The sequence below is a fragment of the Meleagris gallopavo genome, chromosome 9 (assembly GCF_000146605.3).
Source record: "Meleagris gallopavo isolate NT-WF06-2002-E0010 breed Aviagen turkey brand Nicholas breeding stock chromosome 9, Turkey_5.1, whole genome shotgun sequence".
NCBI lineage: Eukaryota > Metazoa > Chordata > Aves > Galliformes > Phasianidae > Meleagris > Meleagris gallopavo.
This window is the reverse complement of record NC_015019.2, coordinates 13,008,764-13,024,318: the sequence shown is the minus strand read 5'-3', so window position 1 is coordinate 13,024,318 and position 15,555 is coordinate 13,008,764. Positions and strand designations below refer to the sequence as shown.

Below are 15,555 nucleotides of genomic sequence, written 5' to 3'. Positions count from 1 at the left end.
TTTTTTTTTCTGTGAGGAGCCCAGTGTTGGATGATGGTCCAAACTCCTCATCTTTGGTTCAGTTACATCAGAACCAGACCAACACTGTTTCGTGCCTGGCTGTATTTGGGCACGAGCAGGGAAGTATGGTTTGCAGCCACATGCATATTTTAGCATTTATTTCAGTGGAGGTACAAAATCTGAGTATTGATTTCTGATTGGAACAATAATTTCCTTCAGATATTTTTTTTCCCTCTTTTGGTTTCTTGTTGTATGTTGCATAATAATGAATTCTTTAAGTAGATTTAATCCTGAAATGTGTTGGTGTTGTGTATTTTTATTTTTTGGTGGCTGGATTTTCTGCTTTCCAAAGAGAAAAGGCTTGTGCTGCCAAGCCTGTGCCAGTCATGCTTACTGCCTCCTTTTCCACACATTTCTCTGCATGAAAGGCAGCAGCTCAGAGTGGATTATCACCTGAAGGCTGTGGGAAGGAGCCCTGAGCTGGCTCCTGGCACAGAGCACTCTTGGCAGTGCAGGATGAAGTAGGCAGTGATGTGCTGTAGTTTTCAGTGGACTTTGTGTTTTCAAGTATCCCACCCTCTTGTAACCTGCTACAAACCTTTCTGCCCTTAGAGCAGGCTCTTATTCAGCTGTTTGCCTGCAGATCCTCCAGTGCCAGAGCACACAGTTCTGTCCGTTCCTGAGCACCATGCAGTGGTGGCATGCTGCAGCCTGTGCTGGCTGAGGGGTGCTGGGCCTTCCGGCTCCCTGCAGGCAGTGAGCTGCTCTTCTGCTTGTTAACATTCTGTACAGCGCTGCTGTGTGCTGGAGGCACAAGTCTCCGGAGTCTCTTGAATTGTAAAATCCATCTGTTATTGAAGGTAATTATTACAAATGCTGTAGAGACTAATCTTGCTGATTCTGCCTGCCGGCAGCATTGTCCTGCAGGGCTGTGCTGGCTGCTGTTCCTGTGCTGTTTTCCCCATGGCTGTGCAAGAGCACCAAACCGACTCTTACGGCTGTTGCTTTTCCAGCTCAGTTGTTTTATTTTAGCCTCTCTTTCTCTCTGCAGTGGTGCTGGAAATCCTTCTCGTTTATAAAATCACACTGTCAAAGGCTGCATTATGCGTGGGAGGTGCTCAAATTTTAAATCCGGACTCCCAGTTCAAAGTGACCACCCTTATGAGGGAGGAAGGCAAAGCTCTCAAATTAGAACTTTATGGCTTTGAAACAAGATCAGAATTTAAATGTTTCAAGGCAGAGCTCCTGCTGGTCGAGTCACTGCCACTCACAGCAATTTAGCACAGAGCAGTTCAGCCAGCATTAGCCATAGACGATGGGTATTGCTCACAGCACTTCAGTCATTGCCACAAGTGTGCTGATCTGCAGAATCAGGAACACGTGTCTGAGCACTAACAGGGTGTTTTTACAGATTGAACTCATTTATGGTTCCATGTATTCCTTCTGCTGAACATTGCCTTCGCTGGAGCAGGTGAGCGCTTTGCCACCAGCATACCACAAGGTTAACACCAAGATAAGAGCCACACATGGCTGTGACAGCTGCTTGACATCGCCGTGTTATGGAAAATGGTCCCAAGAGAAAGCGATACATCCTGCAAGGATAAAATTAGTGGACCTTCTAACTCCCTCTGCCCCTCTCCTTTGGGTATTTTTTCCTGTTTTCTACCCTGCATGTTCACGTTCAAATTTCAAACTGTGGTTTCAGGCCCCTTTTTAAACCAGTTTGTTTTGTATTTGTTGGAGTTGAAAGCAGAAGTGTTTAATATTTATGGTGATTACTTGAGCACATGATTTGTATTTTCAGGAAGTGTAGTAAGAGGACATGGATTATACTGCAAAGCTCCTTCTGTCTCAGCCCACTTCTCTCCCTCCCTGCTCCAACCTGGTGTTCTCTGCTGCAGTGCATCCTTCTATCCCTGCAGTCACTGTACAACGGAAGGTGGCTTCAGATGCAGTTTCTGTTTCTGAGGTAGAGAGCACAACTAGAGATTCAGGGTGCCTTAACTTTGAAATTCCAGGTTTTATGGTAGGAGTAAGGAATATGCACGTCAAACTCTAAAACAAAACAAAACCCAACAGTAATAATAAAATTGCAGCCTTCTCACATCCTTGGTGTGTTTACAACTCTGTAGCTGAGGACCGCTGCAGTCCTGGGCCTTGCTGCAGCTTTTACTGTGGGCTGCCTGTTCCCATGTGGGGCCATGGTGCCCAACTTGTACCAGGATCATCTGCATTTCAAGGAGAGGGGCACTGCCCTTGTGTAACTTCAGAAAACTCCCATTCTTCTGCAGGTATGACCAGGGGCTCCTGGTGGATGATGGAAACCTTCAGAACTTCAGCAGCATGCCTCTGGTGCCTTAATGAGGTTTGCTTGGAGGACTGCTTCACATGAGCAAATTAAGTTAATACAGTTGGGTTGTTGCTTAATGACTCTTCCACGCTATTAGCTATATTGCTGCATATTCCAAAGTGGATGATGTAGTTATGCTGGTCAAAGAATATCTTTGGGGAGCAAATTAAAGTGGAACGATACATACTTGGACTCCTTTGTACTGCAGTAATTGCATTCATGTGGTGCATTATATTTACCGACGCTCAGTGTGGATCTGCTGCTTTCTGTTGCAGAGAGGATGTAACGATTGCGATTTTTCAACTTCTGCACAGTCAGGTGCTGCTCAGCTGCTGCCCAGGAACACTTGCTCAGATCTGGCTGACTGACTTCACTGCAGGTAAGCAGGGCTGTACCATGTCTCTTCACTCAAACACCAGCGTAAATCTCTACAGAAGTGGAGCCCTGAAGTGCTCCTTGAGGAGGTTTCCTGTGCAGAAGGTGGTAGAAATTATTGAATGTCATCTGCTTTGCTGTTCATAAATGTTTATTATCAATAGGTAGCTGGAAATATTACATCCGAAAAGGTAGAAACACCTTGAATTTCAATAGGCTTACAGTTTTGGGAAAAAAAGATTAAACGCTTCTTTTTTTTTTCAGTTTACATTTAAGCTAAAAATACACATAAAATAAATAATTTTATTTATTATATACATTGTTTCATTTTTACATGTTACATGAGGGAATGACATGGAATCTGCACTATGGACAGAAAAGGTGCAAGTAGAAAAGTACGTAAAATGGAGCGTTTGTTTTTGCTTTTTGCTCTGCCCTCTCCATCTCCCCCTCTCTCGGGGTGGCTGCTACCACCTAATGGGTAAATGCTGAGGTCTCCACTCTGTCTCTACTAAATACACAAAATTCTCTCAACATCTAAAAGCTCTGTTGCCTGGAAAAGGCCATTTGATTTCTGACCAAAATTAAACAAAAGAAGAAAATCCTCACCTTTTTTTATCCCATGAAATAAAACAGCATCTTCAAATATGATCTGCCGTGAAGCTGTTTCTGTGATAGCTTTTTCATGAAGATTTAATTTGATATTAAAACTGGATTGATTTAAAACAAAACAAAAAACCCACAACCATTTCCAGTGTAAGCCCAATTCTCCAGGGCTTCCTGAATAGAAAATCACTTATGCATCTGCAACCACCCTTTGCTTCTCAAGGATCCCTAGCTCTCTAGTTTCCAGACCCACCTTATAAACACATTCGGTAGTTTTTAAATAAAACTGTACAATACCTCAAAAATAGCTACACCAAAAAGTGCCCCTTTGCTCAAAAACAACTATTTATAGTCAGAAGGCATTTCATTCTGTTGGCGAAAGGTATCACAGTGTTCTATTAGCTCACGTGCTAATGGCCAGCTCCTTGGCTGATCACATCTCATTCTAAGTGCATTGTTTCTTCTGGCTTAGAGTTACTGCTCATGGAAATGCTTTAAATGGAAGGGGAAGAAATCCCCAGAGGAAAGAAACAAGCCATGCTGAAGGAGGACATGCCAGCCAGCAGGATGGGCAGTGCTGTTCTCCATAGTTGGTGAGCTGTAGGTTGAGAAAGGTCTGTATGTAAAGAAAGAATGGAATGGTCAGGTTGGCCTCACAGTAGTGGGTGATGTGAGCTAGGTGGGGGTTTCTGTTGTTGGTTTTGGGTTTTGCTTTGCATGCCTTTATAAAAGCAGAGCAGGTAGAAGAGTTCCCTGAAACATAACATGCTGTCATACATTCAAAAGATGTTTTTGCCTTTTAAATATACTTCTCTTAGATAAAGCATATTCTCTTTTAAGAGTCATTCTTGATCATCAGTTTACTCCAGAGCAGCAGTATTCTGGGTGGAGGGAATTATGTGAATAATATATAAATGACTTGTTTGTACAAGTGTAATGGTCTGAAACAGGGAAAGCAGTGTAAAAATTAAATGGAATTGAATTACAAATGGTTTGAAAATACATTGACGTGGCCAGCCCAGAGTGCCTCCCACTGCCTCCAGAAACTCAGTCAGGGATTGATTTTATACTTGTGAAGTTTCAAGTTACACATTCCCTAAAAACTGCAGATTATTTTGGTGACACTTTAATTTAGATGATACTCTAGTGGGTTGATTTACTATTCGCTGTAGTCTCACTGATTTCAATTAATTTTGCCTTTGCGCGAATGGAAATCGCTGATGTTTCTGGCACACCTGGGCAGGTGCAGCTAAGTTGCTGCTCGGGGCAGCACCAGGAGCTGCTGCAGAGGGGACAGTGACTATCAGTGCATCCACCCCAAGGGCAGCTCGAGAGTTGCTGGGTAAGTAACAGTTTTCATTCGTTCTGGGCAGCCTCAGTGGCGTGGTGGGCTTCTGCTTTTTGTATTTCTCCATTCTGGATGTCTGTGGAATTGTAATGGGGCTGGGAGGGTGATTGATGTTGCTGTTTTGGAAGTCAGCCTTGGTGGCTGTGCACGGCCGTCTCACGGACACGTCTGTGGGACACTTGGCACGCTGCAGTGCAAACTGGCTAAAGGAGAACTCGGTCAAAAATGGAGCCTTTTCCTGGTGTATATATGTATTTCTGTGAGATTTTGGCCTTTAGAAAAGGAAAGAAAAAATAAAAGCAAGACTGAGAAGTTCCAAGTGTTGTAGGACCTATACCTAATAGTGAGAGAGCAGTTGGTATTCGCCTGGTTTTCTGACTTGGTGAGATAGCCCTGGAGTAAAGGGCATCCCTGCTTACGCTGTTAGTACTTTTCCAAAGTGGAGGTTTCCCTCGTGTTCCTGTAAGAACACCGTGTTCCTGGGCTCAGAACGCTTGCTGTGCCCTTACCATGTACATCAAACCTTAGGGCTCATCTGACATGAAAGAATGTAATGTTTTCCTAAAGCCCAACTTTTTTTTTTTTTTTAAAAGGTGTGTGTGCACATAAACAGTGCTGGGCTGACTGTGAAACTTCTCTATGCCTGGAAGTCTGTTGGGACAGCCACCATTAATCTATTTAGAGGGTGAGGTTTTATATAGGAATACAGTTATATATTAAGTACTTACAGTGGCAGTTTCTGTTTAAAAATAGTTACACGTATCACTAGAAAAAGGGTGAAACACAAGTACAGTAAGGTGAGCTTCCAAGTGAGACATGTCACAAAACCAAGGAAGTTAGCTGAGGCTCCCAGCTCTCCGTCTACTGCAGAAGTGCCCTAAATTCCCCTGGTAGGAAATCATGCTTTTTTTCTACATGGGAAACTATCTTAACAGACACAGCAAAATTCTAACCTGAATTAGTCTTCAGAAGACAAAAGTACGTAGCACTGCTATGAGTATTAACTAGTTACTGTATATAGCGCCTTTAATTCAAAGATCTGAAAGTGCTTGTAAATAATGAACTAACCCCCCTGCGAGGTAGGTAAGTAGTATTATCCCTATTTTACAGATGGGGAAACTGAGGCATTAGAGAGGCTACGTGACTTGCCCAAGGTCACAGGTGAGTCAGTGGCAGAGCTGGGAACAGACCTCAAGTCTTGTTGTCTAGTCCTGTGCTCTGTCACTGTGCATGCTGCTTCTCTAGGGACCACATATACAAATAGCTGAGTATTTACATATATACCAGTATGTGAATAATATACAAATAGAATTATCCAAATAATCTGCAGAGATGTTACTTAATTTCTTATTTCTAAAACAACTTCAATCTCTGACCTGAGTACACTGCCTTGTAGCTCTGTGACAGCCTGTGTTTGGGGGTCTGACTGCCTACTGGGGATTGGTTGTAGGTTACAAAGCCAGGTGAAAATGATGCCAGGGATGGGATATGAGAATTAAAGCTACTTTGAAGAATAGGCTAAGTGATCAAGACCCATGTGATTCCAAATAGCATATGATGATTGTTGTTGGAGCATCCAGTACAGAGGCCAGGCATGGCCAGTTGTGATACAGCTGTGTACCCTGAACCAGAGAATAGGTTAACTCCTCACAGAAGATGCTCAGTGTCTCATAAACTCCTACCCCAGCTGCTTGCACAAACAGCAGAGAGATGCTTCCTTTCTTTCTTTCTTTCTTTCATTTCCTTCCTCTGAAGGAAAGAGTAAGAAAATGGAAAAATGTAAGTAAAATCACCAGTAGTCTGACTGCAGGTGATTTTAAAAATGAAAAATAAGGCTAGGATCAATCAAATGTATTTTTTTTTCCACAAGATCTTTCAGTTTCTTCCCCCAGTGCTCCTCCTTAACAGTAGTAGTAATCATTCATGAGCTGCTCTAAAGCCTATTGCTACAAAAGGGGGTGCATAGATGCAATCAAACAATTCGGCCTTTTGGGGAGACCAGACTGACAATTTTGCAAACTTTTGGATAAATGTATTCATCACGTAGTCAGAGCAAATAGTTGTGTTCAATGTGAAAGTCAGCTCAAACTAGTTCATAGCTGGGAAGTATCTGAGTCATGAAACAAATCCCCCAGGAGCTGCAGCCCAGCAGCCCTGTGATGTTCCTCTCCTGTTCAAGAGAACGCTAGCAAGAGATTATTGCAGTGCTTTATCCATCATGCCATTACAATGTGGCAGCTCCTACCCCTGCCCTTTCAGGACACAGCAGGAGGACATGACTCACACAATTTGCACAGAGGGGATTTGCATTACCCTCTGTCACTTCTATGTTTTTGAGGGGCATTGCTGCAGAGTTTTATTTGCATTTCATTTTGAGACTTGTACCTGTTAATGTAGGGCTGAATTTGAATGACACCTCTTAATTGGAGCCAGATCCAGTGTGCAAAACTTGTGGAAAACTTCAGAGCTCTTCTGCTGTCTGAGGATGTGAGTCCTGCATTTGACCAGCCTCCAACTCAGCTGACATCATCTGCACAACTAAACTGGGGTGGCTTTTATGCCCACTTGTTACACGGGTAAAGTAAGGATGTGCTGCCCTAGAGTTCATAAGCTGCAGTATGCTTAAGTGAGGCATGAAATAATTCAAACCCTTCTCTGTACTCCCTGTAAGGGAGTCACATTAATGTTCATGCTTCCAAAAATACACTAGATTTATTAAACTGTGGGCTACTTCTAACTGCAGCTCTCGTAGGTGGGTTTGCATCGTAAAAGATAGACTTGCTGGATTTCTCATTGAGCAATCATCAAACTGCTTCTGACCCTTAACATTTTGCAAGTCTCCGTGTGATGCTTTGCTCAGCCTTGCTTTCAGGAAGAGAAGATGCAATTCTCAAAGACTGCTATAACCCTGCAGTAAGTATGAAAGCCTGAAGTCTATTCATACTGAAGTGCTTCTTGCTCTCTCCCACCTAGCACAACTAGAGGCTTACATCCTTTGGGTTGTGTGCTGCATGCTGGTAACAAGGAGAACATTTCTGAGTTTCTCTTCCTGGCTGCTCTTTTTCCTTAATGCTGTTGCTTGCCTAAAGCTCTGCTTTTCCCCTGAAGTTCTGCATTCAAAGCTTCCTGTAGCCAAGCCTGTCACCCTCTGCAGGTCTGCTACAAGAGCTGTTCACAAAGTTGTGCTCTATAGGTGTCCTCAGGAAGATCCCAACAAGGTGGTGGTTTTCCTTAACAGGCAAAGCATTGTACCCTGGGCACCTCAGCATCTCATTTATGCAGGACTGCCTCTGCAGAAGAGGTCATTTTTGGCACTACACAGCTCCAGCCCACATAACCTGTCCTGGGAATAGAGCCTTCATCCTGATGCAGCCATGGTGTAAGGAACAGCCATTTCTCAGCTCCTGGTCAACACTGGCTTCTTCCTGGCAAGCAGCCAACTAACAGCAGCTCTTAAGCAGTACTGAGTGCCAATCACCTGTGTATCTCAGCAACAGCACAGAAAGCCCAAGTATTGCATTGCGGAAAATCACTGTGTCAACCATTTTGATTTTGCTGGTACATCTCCCCTTTTTGATGCTCTTTAGGACAAACACAACAATGGGAGTGCTGGGACAGGGCCTAGCACAAATGGAGGCGAAAAATGAGCAATTGAAAAAAGAGAAATAGAAGGTTAACATTTCCTGCCATGCTCTTTTTTGTTGCACCTTAGTAAAGGGACTGCAGAGACTTCCCAGGGTGCCAGATACAGTCAGGGCTGCTCTAACTTCAGTTGCTTTTCAGGAACGCAGCTCACAGACCCAGAGACCTCACTGCTGTACAGCAGGTGGATGGCTTCTGCCTGAAACATGACATGGGCTAGGAAGGCAGCAAAAAGCAAATGCAGCAGTGGAAATAAAAGCAAGAATTTCAAAAACAGATGCAGCTCAGTGTAAGGGTGAGGTTTAGGGCTCGGTTTTGGTTTACCATTAGTGATATAAGAACCACACTGAGGTTTCTGTCTCAGGCAGCCACAGCTGGTTTGGGGTTGTTCATCAGTGCAGAAGTTGGGAGTGAGGCCAGCTACTCACTTCCCCACCTGCCTCACTGGGAGGCCATTCTAGTCCCTACCAGGGCATTTCTTCATGGCAGTTAACAAGCAAATCATAACATGTTCTAGTTGCATGACCACAGGTGTCTCATAATAAGAATTTACAAAATGAATATAATGACCTGAAAAATATACTACTGCAAGAATTAGAGGTTGTATTGCTTAAAGGAAACAAGCCAGTTATAACCTGAAACCCTTCCTATAAAGGTTTTACATATGACTCCCAGCCTCCTGCTAAGCCACTGCTCACCAGCTGGATGTGCTGATGAGGACTTCAAGCAGGACAAGCATATTGGATAGCAGCAGTAATAATCCAGCAGTGCTGGGATGATGAGGAGAGCACTGGAGGAATCCTCTGCCACTGGTGTATCTGAATGATGTGTGATTTGAAGACTGACTGCATCTGACTGAGTACTGCGGTTTACTATGATTTAGTAGATGGTGAAGCCTTCCATTCAGTTTTTGTGAAGATAAAAATAAAAATAAAATCATAGAAGATGTAGATAGCTATAAAATAGGTACCTACACAGACTTTTAGGTTTGTTTCATCCTGTGGGCAGAAAAGAATTCTTAATGCATAAACCAGGTGAGAGCAAACAATTACAAATAATGAGCCAAGTTTTCCAACAGGTGTTAAGATAGCCTTACTTATAGTCGCGTTGTAACATGGTCCTCTTGCCCATCTTTCCACTGGTTTATAAACAAGTCACAAGCCTCTCCCCATGAATCAAACACATCCTCTGATGAGTCTAAAAGTTTGGAATTAGAGGAACAAATACTGGAAGCACAGTGAAGGGAGCTGGTACAAACCATAGGGCACTCCTTGCTCTGTCCTGTAAGTCTTGTGTTCCTACTGTAGTCTACCTCATTGAGGTTAATTTCACTTTTGGAACAATTCTCTTCTCTCTCTTTATCAATCTGAGAATATTTGATGTCTTTCCACATGTAGTGTGGCTGAATAATTCCATCTGAAATAGTGTACATGGGCTCTGAATTTGCTTCAGGTACGTGTCCATTCATCTTGGAGAACAGCAGCCCCAGTCTCTTAAAGGACTCTTTCTTGGAACTGGAAAGCCTCTGAACTCTATTTCCATTTCGGATGAAGGAGCGCTTACTGATCCCATTGCTTTTTGGCTTCTCTTCCACCATATCAATCCCAGACATTGTTTTAATTAGCGCAGACACATTGAAATCCTTCTTTTTGTTGGCTACACTGAAAGACACACTCTTGACTTTGGGTTTTTCTCCAGCACTATCCTCATTTGTTTCATCCTTTTGAGACACCTCTGTGCTACTGGTAGAATAACTTCTCCTCTGCGGCTTCCTGTTTCCCAGCAGGTCAAGGACTTCGTAGCGAAAACTTGAGATGTCCTGTTTTAATTCCTAGGACAAGAGGAAAAATGAGGTATGCTCAGCAGCATTATCTGTGAGGTGAAAGAGTGACCACATTCTCTTGGGAGGATTGCTCAGAGGTAAGCTAAGTGCTGATATCACATCATGCTTACAAGTACACCACACAGATCATCATTATTTGATGAAAGAGGAAAAAAAAAAAAGTATTGTTAATCCTGACAACTGGAGTTTGCAAGATCCTTATTACCACAGGCTGTGGCCCAGCCTTTGTGACCACCCCTTTTTCCCCTTCTTCCTGCTTGAACAGTGGGGAACAAGCTGAAATAAGGCATTTTATTATACAAGTGATGAAACTGTTGGAATTTAGAAATATTACAGGAATCTTTTAGTTGGCCCAACTTTAACTTTGTTTACAAGTGTTCTTTGTATCCACTAATCCAGCTCAGTCTGGGATTAGGAGTGTGATGTTGACACAAATCAAGTACTTTGTTTAAAGCCATTGCCTACATACAGTATTGTGTATTAATATCTGTGGAAGTGACCATATTAGAAGACACCTGAATGAGGAGTATTTTCTGCTCCAAAGAAAACCACATGCACACCATGTATGCATTCCCAGCTCCTGTAACTGCTGTATTTCCACATTTTTCCCCAAATTAGTGGGAACTCTTCAAGTGGCTACTCAAATTAATATGATCATTAATGAGAGAAAGAGTTACCTTGAAATTTTCCTCAGTTAAGCCTTCATTGGTTTTAGAAGTTCTTATCATTGCTGCAACATATCTTTTTACAAGATTTCTAATCACTTCCTGAAATAAGAAACACGAATGATTCAAGTCCTCGCTCTGAGCAAATTCCATTCTTATTGTATTTCTGAGCTCTTACTGACAGTGGTTCTCCCTATTTTGTTCTCTTAAAATGAATTGAAAGTCACCATTAGCAATACTAATACTTTTTTTAATCTTGAAAGCTATTAAGTATTTTGCACTTTTCTAATTGTAAAAATTATTCAGCAAAATATTCTTGAATATCTTAAATATCTTCAAGATATTTAAATTCCTTCACTACAGTTCTTAATCTCAGATGCCAAAAGTTTAAGGTTACCAGTCTCACGTATACTGCATAGCTAAGCTTGCCATTTTAAGGTAGTTCATTAAATAGTGGAAAGATGGTACATCATCAGCAAATAGCCTGAAGAATAGCCAGGACTCCACAGGGCAGTGTTAACCCCCAGCTGCCTCGGTCTTCTCTGGTGGTGGATTTAAGAACTCCTTGCAAAGCTACTGTGGCATCCACTGACAGTACTGGAAGTACCGATTCACCCCTCGGGTGACTTTTCTAGAAGCTCTCACTCCTCAGTGTTAACCTGAGGATGTCTGCTACAGTCCAGATCTCTGTAGAATGAAATCCATTTTGCTTTGTGTTTGTGTACCTCCTTGCTGGCTTGACATAAACAGATTGTTGTTTAAGGCTTCTATGTTTATCTGGCACACACAGCAGCTGATCTCTGTATACAAAAAACACTATCCTAAACCTTTCCTTCATTTTCCCTGTTCCAGAAACTGTGATAAGTCTGAGTACGACCAAGCATTAAGATGTTCTCTGCACCAAGGCTTTACTGAGAGGTGTTTAAGAAATCCCTGTACCTGTGAGCTGTAAAGCCAGGGAGCACGAAATGTACATTACCAAAAGTGATCATTTTAAACATCAGCTCCAGATGCAAATACTCTTTAGAAAACAGATGTCTTAAAGATGAATTGTGTGGTTTTTGACAGTACAGCCTGATGTACTGCCTAACATTCAGGAGACTTTTTTTTTGTTATTCCAGCATGCTGGCATAATGATTGCATTGAGTTCAGGTACTGAAAATGGTGTTTTTCATAGTTTCATCCTTTTGTAGGTTGAATTTAATGAACTCTTGATAATGAGCAGGCTGAGAAGGTACAGAAACAGCAGAATTGAACACAGGAACAATTCCTCCTTCCTAAGCTGCCCTGAACAGAAGGAAATCTCAACCACTGTTTGATGTTGGATTAGGGATGCCTTGCAAAAAAGAGTAAAAGAGGAGCAACTTGAGAGGTCGTGTGTAAAAGTGCTTTTGAAACAGATATAATCAGGATGACATGGCAGCATGATCCCTCTGAAGTCACTGCTGATGCAGCCTTTGACTTCAGCAATTGTGACACTTGGTAACTTTTCTGCTACTTTACAGCAGGTGGAAGAGTTAGGAGTGATTTACTAAGCCATCTCACTTCTACTGAGGAAATGCTTTAATCCATAAGCAAAATCCTCTCAGAGTTCCTACACTTGTATATATTCCAGAAGAAAACAAGAAGTGAGATACTAGAAAATAAGCAGGAAGAAGAAAAAGCAAATGAAAATTTGAGCTGCTGGAGAGCTTACCTGGTAATGTTGATTCTGGATGAGGTTATCAGCATGGCGCTCCTGGAAAGAGAAAGGCACAGGCATGTTACCCATGTCATCCTACTTCTAATGATGGCTTTTGGCAAGTTACGATCCAGCAGCAACCTTCTACACCAGTGCACCAGTGACCCTGGTGACCTCGAACATGCAAAAACGCTCCCAAAAACTGAAGGTTAAAACCATGCAGCTTCTTACTGTGAATGTTTTGAGGTTTTCATGTCTCTTCTGTTCATCGTCAGAGTCATTGCCCGGGCACAACTGATTGTGAATCCACTTGCAGAGGTACCAGAAAGACTTGGGACTTGGGATGATGTTAAAGGGAGGAGGCAGGGTGGCCCCTTCGTCAAAGTAACTCATCCAGAGCTTTGTCCGTGCAAACTTCCACTCGATGTCTGCATGGTCCTGTGGGAGGGAGGAGAAAAGAGCATCAACAGTTTGCTCCAGTAAAGCCTGCCTGAAATACCAGTGGCTAAGGAGGTGACATAAACAAGAAAGGAACTCTTTGGCTTCAGCAAAGCAGTATCACTTCTTCAATCTCCTTGCTGGGAGTGTACTTCATAGTGCAGAACACAGCTGAGTAGAAAAACACCATCCACTCAAATGTAACGATAGCAATATTCAGCAAAAAGGTTTGCTAAGCTAAAGCTTAGCTTCATCCTTTAGAGTTAACACTTATTGGCTTACCAGTAAACGAAGCAGGGATACTGTTTTTATTTTGCTTTTTGCAAGTGTTTGTATTATCACAAACTGTTGTTTTTCATGTCAAAAGCCAATGAATTCTCACAACTTTTCCCTGGAAGAATACATTTCATAGTTTTTGTTGATTTTTTTTTATAGCATCTATTAATTCAGCACTTGTATATAAACAAGTGGTAACATTTTACTGCATGCCATGTTTTAAATCTCACCTCTGCAATATCACTACACCAAACTGGAGACAGCTTACTGATTTTTTTTTTTTATTTATGCTATCACCACAACACTGTACCCGCTTGCTTTGCTCTAGTGCTTTTCATCCCAATGAAGTAAAGGTGGAAAGTTACTTGTATCATTTTACAGCTACAGAGATGCGTTCATACCATCACCAAAAGAGAATTGCAGAGTGTGCAAGATATCGACCTTCCAAACTGCAAAATGGTGATCCCTGAATTGAGGGCTGCTGCCTGCCCAGGCTCTACAGATGGCAAATACCTCAAAACTATGCAAGTGTAGAACAGGGAGTTAAATATGTCTGAACATCATGCCCCAGAAATTACTACACTGGCATCCTGGCTATGCTCCCATGCTCTGACATGGCTAAAATATGCTCACAATTCAACAGTGAGGTGCAACTCAACTCTATTTTAATAGCACTCTCAAATTATGTGCAGCTCTTGATTTAGAAGAACTGCCTTGGTGGCTGAGGAGCACATTAGTCTCTGCAGATGGTGTGAATCAGCTCAAAATACAAGGGCCTGAGCTGCATCTCCCCCTGGACATGCTCACTGTGAGGCAAAGGGGAAAATCCAGCAGTGACTGCATGTGAAGAGGCTGCAGACAGTTGGTGCACTGATAGATTGAATCTCTGAAGTACTCTGTAGGGAAATATCCAGATCATGCCTGGCAGCATGAGGTGTGTTGGGTTACTCAGCCATGTTTTAAGGAACTACAGACACCTGGAAACACTGACAGCAGTATCTGTATAGTTCAGGTTAATACAGTGAGAGCACAAGGCTGTTACTTAGAGACACATATTCCAAGTTTGTTAATGCAGAAACATAAAAGTCCTACTGGAGAATCAGAAGGGAGATGCTCATTTGGCTAGACAGCCACCCTAGAAATCCATCCCTTCTACAACTGCCCATCATAGCTGTCTGCAGCCAGTGCTGGGGCAGGATCAGGTATGCTGACATTCTCCACCTGTACTTCTTCACAGTCTTAGTCGCAGAGCACAATATACCCTCATTTAAAAGACAGACCCCTGTACTGTACTCCAGGTGTCTTTGCAATTTCTCTTCCTTTCTTTTACTGCTGTTAATTCCCCTGGGGTTTACAAACTCAGCCTCAGTTACCTTGATGTTTTGAGAACCTGAGCAAATCAGCTGAGAACTGCTGGCAGCAGTTCTGAGTTGGAAATATGTAGAAGAGAGATACTTCGGTTTTACTGGGTTGTTTTTTGGTGGCAGGAAACCAGGCAGGAAGCCACCATTTTCTTGGTTAGAGCTCTCTTAAGTGCTACAAGTAGCGAATCTGCATGTGAAACAGCAGCTTTGTGAACTCACTTCCCTGTGACGAATGCCAGCAGCACCATGCTTCAGCAATCACCTGATAGCCAGCCCAGGCCTGACCACCACATGCAAAGCTCCACAGCTATGGACAGCCTGAAGGCTCCTGCAGGGCCATAGCAGATCATGTAATGTTTTCATACGACAACTTTTGTAACTTTTATTATAAACTAAAGAAACATCTGTTAGCTTTACAAGCATGACCTTGTTGCATTAGGAATTTAAATCCAAGTTTGGAATTCTCTGTCCTCTTTTCAGGCTGCTGTTGTGTTGCTCTTGCCCTTGCTCTTGTCACCATTTCCTTTCAAGTTCTGCAGCTGAAATGAGCAGTACACTCTGCTTCTAAGAGAGCTGAGCCCTCACACTCAGAGTGCAGGAACTTAAAGAAACAACACTTGGTTTCTCTCTGAGAAAGAAAAAGTGTCACTTACAATCACAATGCAGATGCGTCATGCTGGCCACATAATCCTCTTGCAAATCTCTGCCATTTGAAGTGAAAATTAATCTCCCCTAAAGATTTCCCTGTGGGATTACTGGAGCCATCTTACTGCAGCAGTTGTGAAGATTCTTTAATTCAGTCAAAGTGATGAATTCACAGATGTGCCAGATTTTAAATAATTACCTGCTACACTGATTACACAGGATAATTCAAGCATTAATCTCCATCTTCATCGCTGTATAGAAAGTCTGTTGTTTACGTTTTGTAATTATTATTATTATTATTTTTTTTTTTTTTTAAACACAG

At 42.4% G+C, this 15,555-nt stretch overlaps 1 protein-coding gene across 2 annotated transcripts in view; it reads right to left on the bottom strand.

Moving 5' to 3' along the window:
- Positions 1-2,730: 2,730 nt before the first annotated feature.
- Positions 2,731-15,555, bottom strand: part of TRPC5 (transient receptor potential cation channel subfamily C member 5) — a 69,397-nt gene continuing 56,572 nt past the window's right edge. The window contains exons 7-11 of one of the 2 annotated variants that reach the window (XM_031554682.1): positions 12,742-12,948; positions 12,526-12,567; positions 10,842-10,931; positions 9,418-10,152; positions 2,731-2,819 (exon numbers count right to left, since the gene is read on the bottom strand). In XM_031554682.1, coding sequence (XP_031410542.1) covers positions 9,418-10,152; positions 10,842-10,931; positions 12,526-12,567; positions 12,742-12,948 — 1,074 coding nt within the window. In that variant the 3' untranslated portion in view covers positions 2,731-2,819. Of the gene's footprint in view, positions 2,820-5,252; positions 10,153-10,841; positions 10,932-12,525; positions 12,568-12,741; positions 12,949-15,555 lie in introns of those variants that run through there. The other variant, XM_031554681.1, reaches the window with a different exon arrangement.